Here is an 18,508-nt window from a genome sequence, read left to right on the forward strand (position 1 = left end):
ATATTCCTATATTACCTCTTCAATACGGTTAAAAATGAAGAATTCATACACATTTTCAACTAGCTAAGGGTAAGTGTTTTAAATATGAGCCATTCTGTTGCGAAAACACACAAAAGTTAAAAAATACAAATATTCCTTTATTACCTCTGCAATACGGGTAAAAATGAAGAATTCATACACATTTTCAACTAGCTAAGGGTAAGTGTTTTAAATATGGGCCATTCTGTTGCGAAAACACACAAAAGTTAGAAAAAATACAAAATATTCCTTTATTACCTCTGCAATACGGCTAAAAATGAAGAATTCATACACATTTTCAACTAGCTATGGGTAAATGTTTTAAATATGAGCCATTCTATTGCGTAAACACACAAAAGTTAGAAAAAATGCAAAATGTTCCTTTATTACCTCTTCAATACGGCTAAAAATGACGAATTCATACACATTTTCAACTAGCTAAAGGGTAAAATTTTTAACTATGAGCCATTCTATTGCGAAAACACACAAAAGTTATAAAAAATGCAACATATTCCTTTATTACCTCTGCAATACGGCTAAAAATGAAGAATTCATACACATTTTCAACTAGCTAAGGGTGAATGTTTTAAATATGTGCCATTCTGTTGTGAAAAAACACAAAATTTTTAAACAATACAAAATGTTAATAAAGATCATATGAAAAATTGAAAAAAAATAGGAATACGAAAACAAAAACTACTCTAGAATTGTAAGAGATTTAAATATGTGACATTCTGTTGAGAAAACACACAAAAATTAAAAAAAATACAAATATTCCTTTATTACCTCTGCAAAACGGCTAAAAATGAAGAATTCATACACATTTTTAACTAGCTAAGGGTAAGTGTTTAAAATATGAGCCATTCTTTTGCGAAAAAACACAAAAGTTAGAAAAAATACAAAATATTCCTTTATTACATCTTCAAAACGGCTAAAAATTAAGAATTCATAAACATTTTCAACTAGCTAAGGGTAAGTGTTTTAAATATGAGCCATTCTGTTGCGAAAACACACAAAAGTTAGAAAAAATACAACCTGACCCCCTAATTGAAGGATATGAATTAGAACCATGGGAAAGTAATTTCATTGTATTTTGCATTTCCCACAATAGGACAGTTTTCGAGTAAAAGTAAAGAGCTACAAAACTAAACCAAAGATATGATGAAATAATAACGAATAATTGTTCAAACTTAAATTTTCTGTATTACGGGAATAGTTTATTTTCGAACCATTATATCTACCAAAGGTTTAATACCTGAGTTAAACTAAGAGGTTTCAATTTCAGGAAAAAATTACATTTTGACAACATTTGACAATTTACCAAATTTAAAGTTTTGTTTAGTTTCAAAATGTTTTCTGTCACTCATCTTCTTTTAATCATTCACAAACAATACTATAGAAAACCACTTCCCACGGTTTATTGATTTTAAATTATTAAGAAGGCTATTATTTCATTGAAATATACATTTTACATTTTTAATTTTCATGCTTTAGATAAGTATCTTGTCCTTTTGGTGTAAATTACAGCTGAAGGCTTATTTCATCATATTTTGCTTATTTTCGTTGGAAAACACACTGAAAAGAAATATTATTGAACTCACATCAAACATTGCCGGGCTTGCATTTGAAGAACCTTCCATTATTTTCCATCTTGTCCTCTATTTTAGCATATACTGACTTTTAAAGCTTTTCAGCACTCTTAAATATACTAACCTAACGGTTATTTATTTACGAAATTGAGCAAACTGTTGATTTAGAACAATAATTACCTTTCTATATATCAATTAACACTCACTGGAATTGCCACTTTTCACTCGCGGAGAATGGTTTCAAAACAATACTTCTTACATCGCATAGACTATTTGTGTCAAACGAGACATCTTCAATGCAGATTAATTAATTGTTACGTTCGATTTTGTTTTGGACACAGGAGAGCATCAATGGGAAGTGAGAATTTCTGTAAAACTATCAAAGATTGATTAGGTGTATGGTGACTAGCTTAGCCTACGTACGAGACAGAAAAGTTATTAGGTGTGGAGCTCCCCCACCGCCTCAACCATTGCTCTTGAAATCCCTTGAATTAGGTTAGAGACAGACAAAAAGTTAGGTGCATGGTTAGGTTAGGTTAGATTATGTTAGGTTAGGTTAATTTAGGTTAGACTAGCTTCGCCTACGTTGCCCCCCCCCCCCACCCCCCCCACCGCCTCAACCATCGCTCTTGATATCCCTTGAATTAGGTTAGAGACAGACAAAAAGTTTGGTGTATGGTTTGGTTAGTTTAGATTATATTAGGTTAGGTTAATTACCGGCAGCCTCTTTTGCTAAGGTTTTTTATTTTGGGGGGGGGGGGGGGCTCCCGCCCCCCTCAAAAAAAATTTAGGTGTATGGTTAGGTTAGGGTATATTATGTTAGGTTAGGTTAATTTAGGTTAGACTAGCTCCCCCCCCCCCCGAGGGCCCCGGGGGCTGAACGCCTCCCCCGGATGGGCCCCCCACCACCAAGGTTATGTTACCTAACATTTCAAGGTGACCCCCCCCCCCAACCCCGGGGCCACGGGGCCGAAAGCCTGACACGGGTAGGACCCTCACCACCAAGGTCAGGTTAGGTTAGATAAGGTTAAGTTACCTAACATTTCTAGGTTAACTTACATCAGGTTAAGTGGCGCGCCACTTAACCTGATGTAAGTTAACCTAGAAATGTTAGGTAACTTAACCTAATCTAACCTAATCTAACCTAAATAAATCTAACCTAACCTAAATCTAATCTAACCTAAATATGGCCCATATTTAAAACACTTACCCTTAGCTAGTTGAAAATGTGTATGAATTCTTCATTTTTAGCCGTTTTTCAGAGGTAATAAAGGAATATTTTGTATTTTTTTTCTAACTTTTGTGTGTTTTCGCTAAAGAATGGCACATATTTAAAACACTTACCATTAGCTAGTTGAAAATGTGTATGAATTCTTCATTTTTCCTTCTGTGAAAAGGGGCAAATTATTTCAATACTAACTTTTGTCTCTTCTTTTTAAGGCCAATTATGAAGAATATCTGTCACCGCCACCCACTAGGAAAACGACGGCCAATAATGCGCCCCCTGTGAAGGCAACAGTTGTACAGTATGGTCGATGGCCGAAGCCTCCCAAATACATTGGTCATTCCAACCTTCATATTGACTATTCAAGACCGACACTGTCTGTACAAGCCGCAGTCCAATTTGTACAAGAATCTAACGCCACCAGTCCCTCCACCCTCCAACATGCACTACCTGGTCCTTCAGGCACCCAAGCCCAGACGGATTATGCAAATGTAAGCATTTTTTCCTACCAATCTATTGCTTCCAATGTTTTTTAGTCTTTTCTTTTTCACTATTTTTCAACACTGTAAAAGTTTGTCTCAGAGATATTAAAAAAATTTAAGTTTGGACAATTATTCGTTATTATTTCATCATATCTATGGTTTAGTCTGGTAGCTCTTTACTTTTACTCGAAAAGTGTTCCTCTTGTGGGAAACGCAAAATACGATGAAATTACTTTCCCATGGTTCTAATTCATATTCTTTAATTAGAGGGGTCAGGACTTGGTAAGAAAAAGGAATTTTCAATGAAAGACTCATAAATATAGCTCTTAATATGGTTTTTTCAGTGTTTTTTCCAACGAAAATAAGCAAAATACGACGAAATTACGTTCCCATGGTTCTAATTCGTATCCTTTAATTAAGTTTCTGTGTGTGTGTGTGTTTGTGTGTGTGTGTGTGTGTTAGTTTTTGTGTGTGTGTAAGTTTTCGTGTGTGTGTGTGTGTGTAAGTTTTCGTGTGTGTGTGTGTGTTATTTTTCGTGTGTGTGTGTTAGATTTTGTGTGTGCGTGTAAGTTTGTTGAGTGTGTGTGTAAGTTTTTGTGTGTTTGTAAGTTTTTATGTGCATGTAAGTTTTCGTGTGCATGTGTAAGTTTTTGTGTGTGTGTGTGTGTGTGTAAGTTTTTGTGTGTGTGTCAGTTTTGGGGTGTGTGTGTGTAAGTTTTAGTGTGTGTGCGTAGGTTTTCGTGTGTGTGTGTGTTTGTTTTTGTGTGTGTGTGTGTGTAAGTTTTTGTGTGTGTGTGTAAGTTTTTGTGCGTTTGTTTTTTCGTGTGTGTGTGTAAGTTTTTGTGTGTGTGTGTGTAAGTTTTTGGGTTTGTTTGTTAGTTTTTGTGTGTGTGTGTGTGTATTTTTTTGTTTGTCTAAGATTTTGTGTGTGTGTGTGTAAGTTTTTGTGTGTGGGTGTAAGTTTTTGTGTGTCTGTGTGTGTGTTTAAGTTTTTTTGTGTCTAAGCTTTTGTGTGTGTAAGTTTTGACGTGTGTGTTAAGTTTTTGTGTGTGTGTGTATAAGTTTTTGTGTGCATGTAAGTTTTCGTGTGCATGTGTAAGTTTTTGTGTGTGTGTGTGTGTGTGTGTGTAAGTTTTTGTGTGTGTGTGTAAGTTTTGGAGTGTGTGTGTAAGTTTTAGTATGTGTGTGTGTGTGAGTTTTTGTGTGTGTTAGTTTTTTGTGTGTGTGTGTGTGTAAGTTTGTGTGTGTGTGTGTGTGTGTGTGTATTTTTTTGTGTGTCTAATTTATGACATTTGTGTGTAAGTTATATTGTGTGTTTGTTGAATTTTTTTGTGTGTGTGTGTGTTAGTAAGTTTTTGTGCGTGTGTGAGTGAGTTTTTTTTGTGTTCATGTGTAAGTTTTTGTGTATGTGTCTGTGTGTGTGTGTAAGTTTGTTTATGTGTTTAAGTTTTTGCGTGTGTTTGTAAGTTTTCTTGTGTCTTTGTGTGTGTGTTGTTGTTTTTTTTGTGTGTGTATGTTTTTGTGTGCATGTAAGTTTTTATGTGAATGTTAGTTTTCGTGTGCTTTTTTAAGTTTTTGTGTGTGTGTGTGTGTAAGTTTGTGTGTGTGTGTGTGTGTGTGTAATTTTTGAGGTGTGTGTGTAATTTTTATTGTGTGTGTGTTTAATTTTTCTTTTTAAGTTTTATGTTTTTGTGTGTGTGTAAGTTTTGTCGTGTGTGTGTAAGTTTTCGTATGTGTGTGTGTAAGTTTTGTGAGTGTGTGTGTGTGTTAGTTTTTGTGCGTGTGTGTGTGAGTTTTTTTTGTGTTCTTGTGTAATTTTTTTTGTGTGTGTGTGTGTGTGTGTGTAAGTTTTTGTTTTTTTGTAAGTTTTGGCGTGTGTGTGTGAGTTTTCGTGTGTGTGTGTGTGTAAGTTTTTGTGTGCATGTATGTTTTTGTGTGATTGTTAGTTTTCGTGTGAATGTGTAAGTTTTTGTGTGTGTGTGTGTGTGTTTAAGTTTTTTTGTGTGTAAGTTTTTGAGTGTGTGTGTAAGTTTTTTTGTGTGTGTTTTTTTTTTTTGTGTGTGTGTGTGTGTGTAAGTTTTTGTGCGTGTGTGTGTGAGTTTTTTTTTGTGTTCATGTGTAAGTTTTTGTGTGTGTGTGTGTAAGTTTTTGTGTAAGTTTTTGTGTTTGTGTAAGTTTTGGCGTGTGTGTGTGAGTTTTCGTGTGTTTGTGTGTGTAAGTTTTGTGTGTGTGTGTGTGTAAGTTTTTTTGTGCATGTAAGTTTTTGTCTGAATGTAAGTTTTAGTGTGGATGTGTAACTTTTTGTGTGTGTGTGTGTGTGTGTAAGTTTTTGTGTGTGTGTGTGTTAGTTTTGTCGTGTGTGTGTAAGTTTTGGAGTGTGTGCGTAAGTTTTCTTGTGTGTGTGTGTGCAAGTTTTTTTGTGTGTTTGTAAGTTTTTGTGAGTGTGTTTAAATTTTTGTGTGTGTGTAAGTTTATGTGTCCATGTAAGTTTTTGTGTGCATTTAAGTTTTTGCGTGTGGGTCTAAGTTTTTTTGTGTGTGTGTGTAAGTTTTTGTGTGTCTCAGCTTTTGTTTGTTGATGTAAGTTTTGTGTGTGCGTGTGTAAGTTTGTGTGTGTGTGTGTGTGTGTATGTTTTTGTGTGTGTAAGTTTTTTTGTGTGTGTGTGTGTGTGTAAGTTTGTGTGTGTGTGTGTGTGTGTTAGTTTTTGTGTGTGTATGTTTTGGCGTGTGTGTGTAAGTTTTCGTGTGTGCGTGTGTGTGTGTGTGTGTAAGTTTTTGTGTGTGAGTGTGTGAGTTTTTTTGTGTTCATGTGTAAGTTTTTTTGTGTGTGTGTGTGTGTGTGTAATTTTTTGTGTGTGTGTTAGTTTTGGAGTGTGTGTGTGAGTGTTGGTGTGTGTGTGTGTGTGTATGTTTTGTGTGTGTTTGTGTGTTAGTTTTTGTGTTCTTGTAAGTTTTTGTGTGCCTGTAAGTTTTCGTGTGCATGTGTAAGTTTTTGTGTGTGAGTGCGTGTGTAAGTTTTTGTGTGTGTGTGTGTAAGTTTTGGGGTGTGTTTGTAAGTTTTCGTGTGTGTGTGTAAGTTTTCGTGTGTGTGTGTAAGTTTTTTTGTGTGTGTGTAAGTTTTTGTGTGTGTGTAAGTTTTTGTGTGCATGTATGGGGACCGGGGAGGACCTTTGGGGCCCAGGGAGAGTGTTTGGGGATCCGGGGGCCCTTGAGGATTGAGTGGTCTTTTGGGAGCTCGGGGGGCCTTTGTGGACCGGGGGAAGGCCTTTGGGAGCCCAGTGGACCTTTGGGGACCGGGGGAGGACCTTTGGGGGCCCGGGGACCCTTGGGGGCCGGTTGGCCCTTTGGGAGCCCGGGGACCTTTGAGGACCAGGGGAGGGCCTTTGGGGGTCTGAGGAGGGCGTTTGGGGGATAACATTTCGAAATTTTTACTTTTTAGTTTACTTTTTTTTGCGGCGCATCCCTGCGGCGCATCCTGCGGCGCTTTCCTGCGGTGCCTCCCTGCGGCACATCCCCTGCGGCGCTTTCCTGACCCGCGGCGCATCCCTGCGGCCCCTCCTGCGGCACTGTCCTGGCCCACGGCGCATCCCGGCGGCGCTTCTCTGGTCCGGGGACCTTTGGGGGCCGGGGGTGGGCGTTGGGGGCCCTGGGTGGGCCTTGGGGGCACGGGGTGGGCCTTTGGGGGCCCGGGGGGGCTGTGGGGGGCCGGGGGGACATTTGGGGACCGGTGGAGGGCAGTTGGGGGCCTGGGGGACATTTGGGGACCGGTGAAGGGCCTTTGGGACCCCGTTGGTCCTTTGGGAGCTCGATGGGCCTTTGGGGGGCCCGGGGATGGCCTTTGGGGGTCTGGGTGGGCCTTTGAGGGCGTCGGTGGCCCTTTGGGAGCTTGGGGGGCCTTTGAGGACCGGGGACTTCCTTCGAGGTGGGGGTGGGGGATCGGAACCCTTTGGGGTTGGGTTAGAGGACCTCACAACACTGTTCAAATGAAACTTGTGTATTATAACGACCATAGAGTTTCACCCTTAAATTCTCTTCTAAAATCTCTTCAAAAATCATCTTTTAAAATGTCTCTAACTCTTTCGCCGAAATAGTTCCATAATCTGTCTAAAACGGTTTTGCCCAAATAATCCCTAAACGTAATTCAACGTGTTCCTTTTGTTCTTGGCATCTCTGCGCTAATGCATTTCAAATTAATAAGAAACCTGATTCCCGCGCTAAAACAATTCATCGCTAAGATGTTTCTTGGAGAATTGTTTCCATGGCCTTTGGCTATTAATATCCTTTGGAGTTCGACCAAAAGAGTTGTTTCCGAGGCAATGACATTAATGACTTGGATCTATTCCTGGAGAATCGTTTCTAGGAAAAATTTTTAAAGTCTGACAGATGATGTCATTGGTTGATTGATCTGTCAAGAAAGGGGAATTAATTTGTTGTTTCTAATGGGAATTATTGATTCACGATAGGTGAATTGAGGTCGACTGCACAGGTGTTCCAAGGTCGATGTTGTTGTTGTTGTTGTAAGTGCACGCTCTCAGCGAATGTCAAGGTCGTTGTTGTTGTTGTTGACACACTTTGATTACGCAATCAATTTAGGTCATTGACCCCATTAACCACGTGTTCTCCCTAATGACTCTATGCCCATATATGGAGCCCTGTCAGTATTCTATGCCCATATAAGGAATACTGTTTCCGGGACACTCATAACATTTGGCTCGAGCAACAACAACAAATACTATTTCTGGATCATAAAATTCACGATCAATTACGCAATCAAGTTCTCGGAAATTCACTTCCCCCTCGAGTCCTAGATCAATAACATTGTTCTCGTTAGAATTCAATGCGCATGTGCAACCTTCGTTCCGGAGTTATTACACATAGAAACATCAAATAAATCGACCTTGGAAAAAGAGGTCATTGATCGATTACGCAATCATTCTCCCTAGGGAGGCTATGCCCATATAAGGAGTTCGTTCAGTAGTTATAGGGTCACTTCTACTACTGTACATGGAAACCAGACATGGAGACCCGTCAAAGGGGTATTTGCTATCTAAATTGATTATAAAGCGTGATGTCTCTTTGCTTACTATATTTAAACTGTGGTTTTTTGAGGTTTAGGAGGGGGGAATCAAATTTTGGGGTTACTGGTGCATTATACCTAACACAGCGCTACAGACTGTGCAAGGAAATCAGACATGGCTACCCGTCAACCGGTTATTTACTCCCTAACTTTATTGTACAGTGTGATTTCTCAGTGCTTACAATATTCAAACTGTTATTTTTGGGGGTTTGGGGGAAGGGGGAAATAAAATGTACCAAAGAAAAAGACGATATTTGAAGAAATGGAAGCTTTGAAATCTATTTTTCCGTCAAAATTTTTGAGAATCCGTATAAGATATTCAAATTTTATCGGATAATGATAGAGCAACGGCATTTTCAAACTCGTTTATTGCTCACCGAATATTCTTAACAATTCCAGCAAGCGTTGCTTCTGGAGAGAGGTCATTTTCCAGGCTACAACTAATAAAGAAAACTATCTGAGATCGACAATGAATCAGGATAGATCTAACAGTTTAGCAATTATGTAGATTGAAAGTGAAGACTTAAAGAAGTTGGATTTTCAAACAATTTTCGAAGAGTTTACAAAACAAATTTTAATGTTTTGTATTTTAAAATTTTTATCTTTTAATTTATATATATATATATATATATATATATATATATATATATATATATATATATATATATATATATATATATATATATATATATATATATATATATATATATATATATATATATATATATATATATATATATAGGGCCCCCCGAAACAAATTCCTGCGTATGTGCCTGATATATATATATATATATATATATATATATATATATATATATATATATATATATATATATATATATATATATATATATATATATATATATATATATATATATATATATATATATATATATATATATATATATATATATATATATATATATATATATATATAGGGCCCCGAAACAAATTCCTGCGTACGTGCCTGTATATATATATATATATATATATATATATATATATATATATATATATATATATATATATATATATATATATATATATATATATATATATATATATATATCAGGCACGTACGCAGGAATTTGTTTCGGGGGGCCCAATTTGTTTCGGGGGGGGGGGGGGGGGCCAAATCCTTCAAACCCATTATTCTGTGAGAAAAATCAGAAAATTATGGGAAAATGAAAAGAATCGTGAGATATCGGGGGGGAGGCCGGTCCCGGAGGCTCCCCCCTGCGTACGTCCCTGATATATATATATATATATATATATATATATATATATATATATATATATATATATATATATATATATATATATATATATATATATATATATATATATATATATATATATTTGATATATAGAGAGGGTCCCTCAAAAACAAATTGGTCCCGGGGGGATTTCTGTTCCCATTAGGAAACTGCGGCCGATAAGAAATTTGACTCTTTTCAGAACAAAGCTTAGAGTAACAAGGATAATGAAAATAAATTCTGACTTGTTTGTATTGGCTAAGTGGAAATTTGTACAGTTAATATATATGTTAAAAAGCATGAATTAAATTTCAAGTAATAGGATGTCCAAATGCATTTATGTGGGTGCCAGAGCGCCATATATAAAAAGAAAAAATGTGGGTGGCAAATTCGCAAAAAAAGTTCATTTCAAATTGTCACAATTCCAAGTCCACGGTCCTAATCTAATCGATTTCTCAAAAAATCAATTTGCCAAAATATTCAAAATGGAACTAGGTCTGATTATATTGGATAGGCTCCAATATAGCCCCCACTCACAGGCGCTGTCCCACTACTGTCCAACGCGGGCGCTTCTGGCTGCTGGGTTTCCCCTCTGGCCCGGTACACACCTCTTTAAGCAACCTCGTGATCAATGCCTCCGCTAGGGTCACGATGTTGACGCAAGACTTAGCGCGGACGCCTACTCAACATGGGCAACTAGGTCAGAGGAACCCCATCCTCAAGTCATCCACTAGTTCCGGCTCCCACATGGGTTACAGAAGCGCGTTACCGCTTCCAGCCGATATATTGACATTATTATCTTGTTATTGAAGTGTCTTGTCGCTGGTTTCAAATCCTACCGGAGAACTTTTTTTTGTATGCAACTACGTTCTCGTAGCATTTCGATGGTGATGTGAACAAATATACCACCCTGGGATAATGATTATTAGAAATTTGTTAATTTAAAACCGGTAGGCATACTTATTTTCTCTGATTTTTTAATAGGACTCCTGTATTTATTACAAAATTTTGAACTTAAAAATAACATCATAACATTTTTGTTTTGTTTTATGTTAAATTTCTAAGCGCGAATTTTTAGTCATTACAAGTAATACTAAATAAGAAGAAATTTGCTTCTTGGTATGTGTGTGTGTAAATCAATCTTATGCAACTTAACTCCCTTTTAACTCAACTTCCATTCAAAACTAAAGCTTGGTAGGATTGAGTTAAGATTGAACAAAATGGATGTTGAATTGAATGGGGGATGATTGCGTGAGGGTTGAATCAAATGAATTGGGTTGAATGGGGGCAGAGTTTTGAGGGTTTAATCCACAGTTTATAGAATTAGCAGTATGATCATACCCTATCTCACCCATTATAAAAACCCGGACCAAGGTGCGAGTGCTTCAGAGAACGTTTTTGCAGATATAAACATAAGCGGCATTAGATCTTTTCACGGGTAGACAAGTCAGATTTCTCTTGGACACGAAACAAGTGGAAACCCGCTATTACGAATAATGCACTTTGTAACCAGTTCTCATTGATTGACGGAAATAGACTAACCCGCTAATGTAGAAATAAGTGGGAGGAGCTTTTTGTTCGTACCGAGAATGAAGACCAGAAATGATCTGCGATAAACTTACTGGATAATTCTATAAACTGTGGTTTAATCGCACTGAGGTTCAGTTTAGATCAAGGCCGTACGCAGGATTTTTTTCAGAGGGGGTTTTACTCAAAGATTTTTTTTTTGGAGGGGGGGGTTACATTAAATAAATCAAAAAGCATACAAAATTTGTTTATATCGATTTTTTTACGTTTTCACGAGTCAAAAAAACATTTCGGGGGTGGTTCAAACCCCCTAACCCACCCTCTGGGTACGGCCTTGGTTGAGATAAATGGGTTGAGCTGAAAGTTATATTATAAATATGAAAAAACTTCATCGGTTGTCCATAGCAAAACGAGCATACTTTTTTCGGTTTTTAAATGACATACCAAAAAGTATTTTTCTAAATCCAGTGAGGGGGCAAACAATTTAGGGGCACAAATACCCTCCCCCCATTAGCACTACTAAAGATAAATTGTGCATTAAAACAAGCAATTAATGAATCTACAACCGACATAACAAAAATAGTTTAAAGACAACAGTGAGGGGATTGAAAAAATCCTTTCTCGCTGCTCCGTTTTTGGAACTTGGCGCCACTGAAACACAACCCATGAATTAAAAATGGGTTTTCAAATTCATTCAGGCAATCTTTCGCTATCTGGAAGGCTGGAAAAATCCCTAGAGAACACGTCTCGCTTAAAAGTAGTGGTTTAGAGTCAGTGACGCTAATTTGCGAAAATGTATTGTATATATTTATTTCATATAAGACAATATGTCATAAATAGTTAAATTTGTATCTTTAACCCCTCAAAGATACCGAGGATAATAAACCGCTTGGACCCCATTTCTGAAAAAAAAAATGTAGATGTTTTTTTAAATCTTTTTTTTTTTAAGGGAAAGTTTACAGAGGTGCGAAATAAAGCCTGTTATTATTGCCCTATTTTGACAAAATATTCAATGACTGTGTTGATGTCATTTCGCCTTGACATGTTTAGTTTCTTCGCCTAAGTCAAACAAATTTATTTTTGAAAGGTTTACCGTGCATATTTTTTAAATCTGAACACAAACAAAATTAATTAAAAAAAAAAAAAAACGCTAAGCTTCCTTATGGGTTTCAAGAGCCAAGTTAAAATTTAAGACGAACACAATTGATCGCTTTGCAGTTTAGGCAACATATATCTACAGAACTGGTTCAAATAAATTGACTAGGAATATTTCCTTATACTTGAAGTATTCTGGGAATCTTAAATTTTACTGAATAGTAAGATTTCTTAGCTTTTTGGACAATTAAAATTATATGCTATAATATTTCAATTTCATTGCCGATGAAGAATTGTTGAGAGCCTCATAGATCTTTTATTTTCTGCAGGCGCCTCAGGGCTTATCTGTTCCTAATCCTGCATCGTTGTGTTTTAACAATTCTGCTAAAGCAAGGAAATAACATGAGTCGATTTCGCTCTTTACTTCCATCAGAAAAACTGAGTTTGGTAAGATTGTAGGCTCGAAACCTCCAGTCCGAATGCGGTAGAGGTTCTGTGCATGTATTCACTTATTTTAGTATCACGGAAAAATAAGCAAAAATAATCAAGCCAGAAATGCGGATATTTATTCAATTACTTTAGCGTAAAGAGGGAGGCGTTGAGGAGGGGACAGCCCCTTTCAAAAGCCTGAAACCCCTCGAAAATTACGCCAGATCAAAATGAAAAGTGTACGATTGGTATCGGCATGGTCGAAAACCTTGTACAGGGGAATTTCAGCCCCCTTTCTTGAAAAACAAGGAAAATCACTTTTTTGCATCGGTTGAACTGATCTGTTTTTCTGGGTTTTTTTTTCTCATAGAGAAAAACCCGCCTAGCGGGTTTTTCCCGCTTACTTACCTTAGGTCTTCCCACGCCAGCTAGGGCATAAGGCGACAACAGTGCCTCTCCATGACGACCTCTCCTGTGCTTTCGACCAATATTCTTCGAGCGACGATCTCAAAAGCACAGCATCCTTCTCAAGGCATTTTCCTAGTATTGTCTTTTGTCGCCCACGTCTTTTGATGCCAGAAGGAATCCAACACCACACATCGTGGGGTATTTGGCCCTCACCCATCCGCGCCATGTGACCCCAATATCGCCATCGGTTAGTCACAATTCTGTCGATCGTGAGCGACTGCTTTGCCTTTTCACGTATAGAGGCGTTGGTGAGCTTATCAGTCCACTGGATACGAAGGATACACCGAAGATAGATGTTCTCAAAACCCTGTATTCACTTTTACAGCTGCTTATTCAACGCCCAAGGCTCACGGCCGTATATTAACACGGAGAAAAGGTTAATACTGGGAAACCGGAGCTGTAGGTAGTGTGCTGAGTTCCTCCACACATTTCTTAGTTTATTGAAGGCACTTCCTACGCATGCAATCCGTGAAGTGTTTTCCCGCTCAAGGCTACCATCATATTTAATGACACTACAAAGGTACTTGAACTCTTCAACCTCCTCTAGTACATCAGATCCGATTTTAAGCGGTGGGGCAGGTAGGGTATTGACGCTGTTTCGCATGACTTTTGTTTTCCGTGTACTGATTGACAGACCAACTCACCCGGCCATACCGGAGAGTATAGCTATATTATTCTGTAGCTCCTATCTTAAATGAGATAGGAGGGTTATATCATCAGCAAAATCACCATCATAGAATGTGCGGTTTAGGTTCAGCTGAATTCCACCTCTGAAGTTACATTTTCGAAGTACGTAGTCGATGAGAATAGCAAATAACACTGGGGAGAGGATACATCCTTGGCGGACACCAGACTTCACGCTGAACCATTCGGTAGGGTCCCCATCATCAGTCCGTAGAGCACATAACTGATTCTCGTATAGCCTGAAAATAATACAAACAATTTTGCACCGAAGTATTTTTCATAGGGAGTCTCTGTGGACCGAATAAAACCCTTTCAAAAAGCCAATGAAGACAACACTAATCTCAGTCTGCCATTCGTTTGCTTCTTCTATGAGTGCCCTCAAACTGAATATCAAATCAGCGCACGATCTCCCTGGTCGAAACCCATGTTGCTCATCCCTTAGTATTGCTTCGACTTTTGACTGAACACAGTTCAGTAGTACTTGACAGAAAATCTTACTCCCTACCGATTGTAGATTGATACCTCGCAATTTATTACAGTCGGATGTTCTGCCTTTTTTAAAAATATTGACGACAACTCCTTTCTTCCATCGTTGGGAATATTTTCAGTTTTCCATATCTGAGAAATAACCTCGTGAAGGGGCTCGGCAATGACTTCAGCTCCATACTTCAAGAGTTCAGGCTGTAAGCCATCAACTCCTGCAGCTTTGCCATTCTTAATCTTATGCAATACTGTCATGACTTCAAGCAGGCTTATAGGTTCTTCGCTTATGTCAAGTTGGAGGAATGGTAGCTCAGCCGGAGGGGACACGTGGTTTGTAAGTAGTGGAAGGTTTAGTACCTCATTGAAATATTCCTTACGTGTCTTGTCAATTTTTTCCTTTTTTTTGAGAAGTTGGCTAGCCTTACTTTCAATCGCAGATGCCGGCTTTCTAAAATTTTAAGTTATGTCTTTTGTGATACGATAGACTGCTTAACTGTCGCCCTTACTGGCGACTGGCTCTGCTTCAGCCGCCTATATTTCAAGAAAGAGCCGTTTGTCATTTCTGGTAGACCGCTTTACGGCCTTGTGGGATTCCTTATATTTAGATTTCAAAAAATCTTTGTACTCTACAGTGGACAGTATGATTTTGGCTTCTTTTCGCTCATTCATAAGTTTCCAAGATTTGTCGCTAATCCACTGCTCACTTTTCTTTTTTGCATACCCTATGTTTCCTTCAGCGGCACCCCGCACACATTGCACAATAGACTTCCCTCTTTTGTCTACTGTTGCATTTGTGTCTTCAGTTGAAATACTTGCAAACCTATTAGCAAGATTCACACAGTACACTTGTCGAAGATTCTTGTTCTGGAGCTTCCGGACGTCTAAGGACTTGATAGGGTTTTTACATTTCTTCACTGTCTTCAGCTTGAGTTTGAAACTGGAAATCACCAGTTGGTGGCCAGAGTATGTATCTGCGCAACGGTAAGTTTGCACATCCTCCAGCGGTCGTCTATGACGCTTTTTCACCAATATGTGGTCAATCTGGCTTATTGTAAATCCGTCAGGAGAAGTCCAAGTATATTTGTGTACTTCACGGTGGGGGATCCATGATCCACCTACTATCAGGCTTCGGCTGGCACACATATCCACCAAACGCACTCCATTATCATTGATAACACCCAGGCCATGGTGGCCTAGCACATCAGGCGCAAAACTGTTATCACTACCAACTTTGGCTTTAAAATCGCCACACATAACTATACATCGTGCTCAGGTACTGTGTTGACTATGTCGTTCAAATCACTATAGAAACTTTCCTTGGTGTCCCCACTGGAATCGATTGTGGGGGCATAGGCTGCAACGACTGTAACTTTAGACTGGGAGCTTTCAAAACGAGCATTAAGAATTCTTTCATTCATAGGTACAAATTCCATCATCGACCTCTTTGCTTTTTTACTGAAAACTAGGGCAACTCCGGCTTCGCGTTTCTTCTCTTTACCTGAAAAGAATATTTCATAGTTGTCAACATATATTGAACCAGCACCAGTCAGCCTGACTTCAGAAATAGCTGCTATTTCAATCTTATATGATTAGAGAATTATAATCACGCCCTCTAGACGACCTGGTTGTGGGTCAGGATTAACAGTCCTGAAATTCCAAAAAGCAAGACGAAAAGGTTCATTCACTGTGAAAATCGTGTCCGGGGACGGTCAGTAGTCGTTACCAGAGAAATCACATTAGGTTCCAGGCTTTTCGTTGTCGTTTCGAAAATCATCTAAAATTTTTACAGGGATAGGGGATTAGCCTATCACCCAACCCTCCTCCTTTCCTGGCTTCGGACAGGCTGTTCACCGAGCCCCGAGAGGCAAGGGTCCTAACAGGCGGAGTTAAGGTCCTTTTAGGCGGGAAAAACCGCCTACAAGTCGACCCGCCTAGCGGGTTACCAGAATATCATAGAGAGATGCTTAATGGCTCATTCAAAAGCTATTTCTAATATCTACATTATTTTTATGCATTCCTCCATCTGCAAGTTCCATATGGCACTAAAATGGCGCTTTTTATGCCATTTCTCAAGGGGTGGCAAAAGCAGGCTACCAGAACATCGTAGATAGATTTTTTTATAGCTCATATAAAAGATATTGCTAATATCTACATTATTTTTATGCATTCCTCCATCTGCAAGTTCCATATGGCACTAAAATGGCACTTTTTGGGCCATTTCTCAAGGGGTGGCACTAGCAGGCTACCAGAACATCGTAGATAGATTTTTTTATAGCTCATATAAAAGATATTGCTCATATCTACGTTGTTTCTATGCAATCCACCATCTGAAAGTTCCAGTTGGCACTAAAAATGGCACTTTGATGCAATGTCTCAAGTGGAAAAGCTAGGGCTATTGGGCTAGCAGGACTTATAAGAGTTATGTTTAATGGTTATTTGAAGCTATTGCTCATATCTACGTGTTTTTTTTTATCGTATCTACCATTCGTAATTGTGATATAGCACTGAAAACAACACTTTTGGTGCCACTTCTTAGGTGCAAAAGCTCTGAAGTACAAAACAGGTAGGTCCTACTATTGTAATAGTTATGTTCCAGAACCCTTAACTGGAGGCTTACAAGAACCCCTCTCATAAATCCCCTCTCCCAACCCCCTTGGTGAATTTTACAAAGTTTCTGCTTATCAGTAAGTTACTGAAACAATAGCAGGCTACTAGACCATCGTAGATAGATGTTTAGTGACTTAAAGATAAGCAATTGCCTTCATTTACTAGGTTTTTACAAATTCTACTCTCTATTAGATTTCACAGATTTCAATATTAACTAGTTTCTGAGAAGGAGTTGCAATGAACTTTTTGTCATGGTTGAAGCATTAGCGGCAGCCTAGTAAAGAGCGAACCACAGCCCATAGTGACTAAAAGTTAAAAAAACATTAAAACGGCTTTTTCTCTTCTTTTTTCCAGGCCTAGCGGGTTACTAGAACATCATAGAGAGATGCTTAAGAGCTCATTCAAAGGCTATTTCTCATATGTACGTGGTTTATATAAATTCCGTCTTCTGCAAGTGCCATATGGCAAGAAAAAAGACACTTTTTATGCCATTTCTCAAGGGGTTGAGCTAGCGGGTTACCAAAACATCATAGATAGATTTTTGATTACTCATATAAAAAAGATTGCTCATATCTACGTTCTTTCTATAAATTCCACCATCTACAAGTTTCAAATGGCACTAAAAACAGCACTTTTGGTCCTATGTCTCAAGTGGAAAGCTGGGGCTAATGGGCTACCAGAACTTTTTAGAGTGATGTTTAATGGCTCGTTTGAAAACTTTTGCTCATATTTACGTGCTTTCTATCAATTCTACCATTCGTAAGTGAGCACTGACAACAACGGTATCACTGTAATAATTATGGTCCAAAACCCATAACTGGAGGTTTGCATGAACATTTCCCGCATGTTCCTTCTCCAGGTCCCCTTAATAGGCTACGCAATTAAAGTCCTACAAACACTAATTTATTAAATTAAATTGTTAGAGGCAGGATCTCTTAGTACAGCGCTGGACTTCAAATTAGATTATCGTGCGTTCGATTCCAGCTTGGATTTTTTTTTGTCAACCATGGTTTATACCTTCTTTTGATTACTTTTTAGATAATCCATTATTTTTATAAATGGTGTGCTATCATATTTTAAAGTATATCCCGGAGAGGCTTATTTTATACCTATTACTCATATCTACGTGCTTTTTATCAATTTTACCATCTATAAGTGCCATATAGCACTAATAATGGCACTTTTGGTGCCACTTATTAAGAGGAAGATTTTGGAAGCATAAAACGGTACCATTGCAATAATTTTGGTGTGAAGCCCTTAAGTGGAGGTTTATAAGAGCCCTCACTTATACCCCTTCAGACCCTCTTAGTAAGTTTCATAAATCGCCTAATCATCTTAAAAGTAAATGATTATTGCGAAAACAAATTAACTAAAAAAAAAACTTTTCAACTAGAAATCAACCAAAAATTTAGCTTGAATGATCAAAAGTTTTGAATTGAACCTTAAAACTTTTCTTTGTTATAAAGTCTCTTTGCTAGCATTAATGACGATAACTGAGAAGAATAAACGTCCTTGCCCCGTTAGTTTTTTGTTCCTAGCCATGTTATGAAAAACACCTTTTTTTTGTCA

The 18,508-nt window shown here is 38.0% G+C and overlaps 2 protein-coding genes and 1 non-coding gene across 3 annotated transcripts; all 3 read right to left on the reverse strand.

The window, feature by feature from the left end:
- Positions 1 to 10,131: 10,131 nt before the first annotated feature.
- Positions 10,132 to 10,425, reverse strand: LOC148944866 (signal recognition particle RNA). Its single transcript, XR_016142790.1, has one exon.
- Positions 10,426 to 13,850: 3,425 nt separating this feature from the next.
- On the reverse strand, positions 13,851 to 14,587 carry LOC148944867 (uncharacterized). Its single transcript, XM_089098871.1, has 2 exons — positions 14,355 to 14,587; positions 13,851 to 14,088 (listed from the first exon to the last, which is right to left on the reverse strand). The coding sequence occupies exons 1-2, from the start codon at positions 14,585 to 14,587 to the stop codon at positions 13,851 to 13,853; spliced, it is 471 nt and encodes a 156-aa protein (XP_088954997.1).
- A 276-nt stretch (positions 14,588 to 14,863) lies between these two features.
- LOC148944868 (protein CFDP2-like) lies at positions 14,864 to 15,586 on the reverse strand. Its single transcript, XM_089098872.1, has one exon. It carries the CDS (start codon positions 15,584 to 15,586, stop codon positions 14,864 to 14,866), a length of 723 nt encoding a protein of 240 aa, XP_088954998.1.
- Between the last annotated feature and the right edge of the window lie 2,922 nt (positions 15,587 to 18,508).

The sequence above is a fragment of the Artemia sp. Qi Xiang Cuo genome, chromosome 13 (assembly GCF_049724085.1).
Source record: "Artemia sp. Qi Xiang Cuo chromosome 13, ASM4972408v1, whole genome shotgun sequence".
NCBI lineage: Eukaryota > Metazoa > Arthropoda > Branchiopoda > Anostraca > Artemiidae > Artemia > Artemia sp. Qi Xiang Cuo.

Excerpts from the sequence above, each read along its gene's own strand:
- LOC148944867 (XM_089098871.1), bottom strand. The coding sequence starts at position 14,587 with ATGACAGTATTGCATAAGATTAAGAATGGCAAAGCTGCAGGAGTTGAT. Across the intron at positions 14,089-14,354 it reads GAGGTATCAATCTACAATCG|GCTATACGAGAATCAGTTAT; the intron begins GTAGGGAGTAAG and ends TATTATTTTCAG.
- LOC148944868 (XM_089098872.1), bottom strand. The coding sequence starts at position 15,586 with ATGTGTGGCGATTTTAAAGCCAAAGTTGGTAGTGATAACAGTTTTGCG.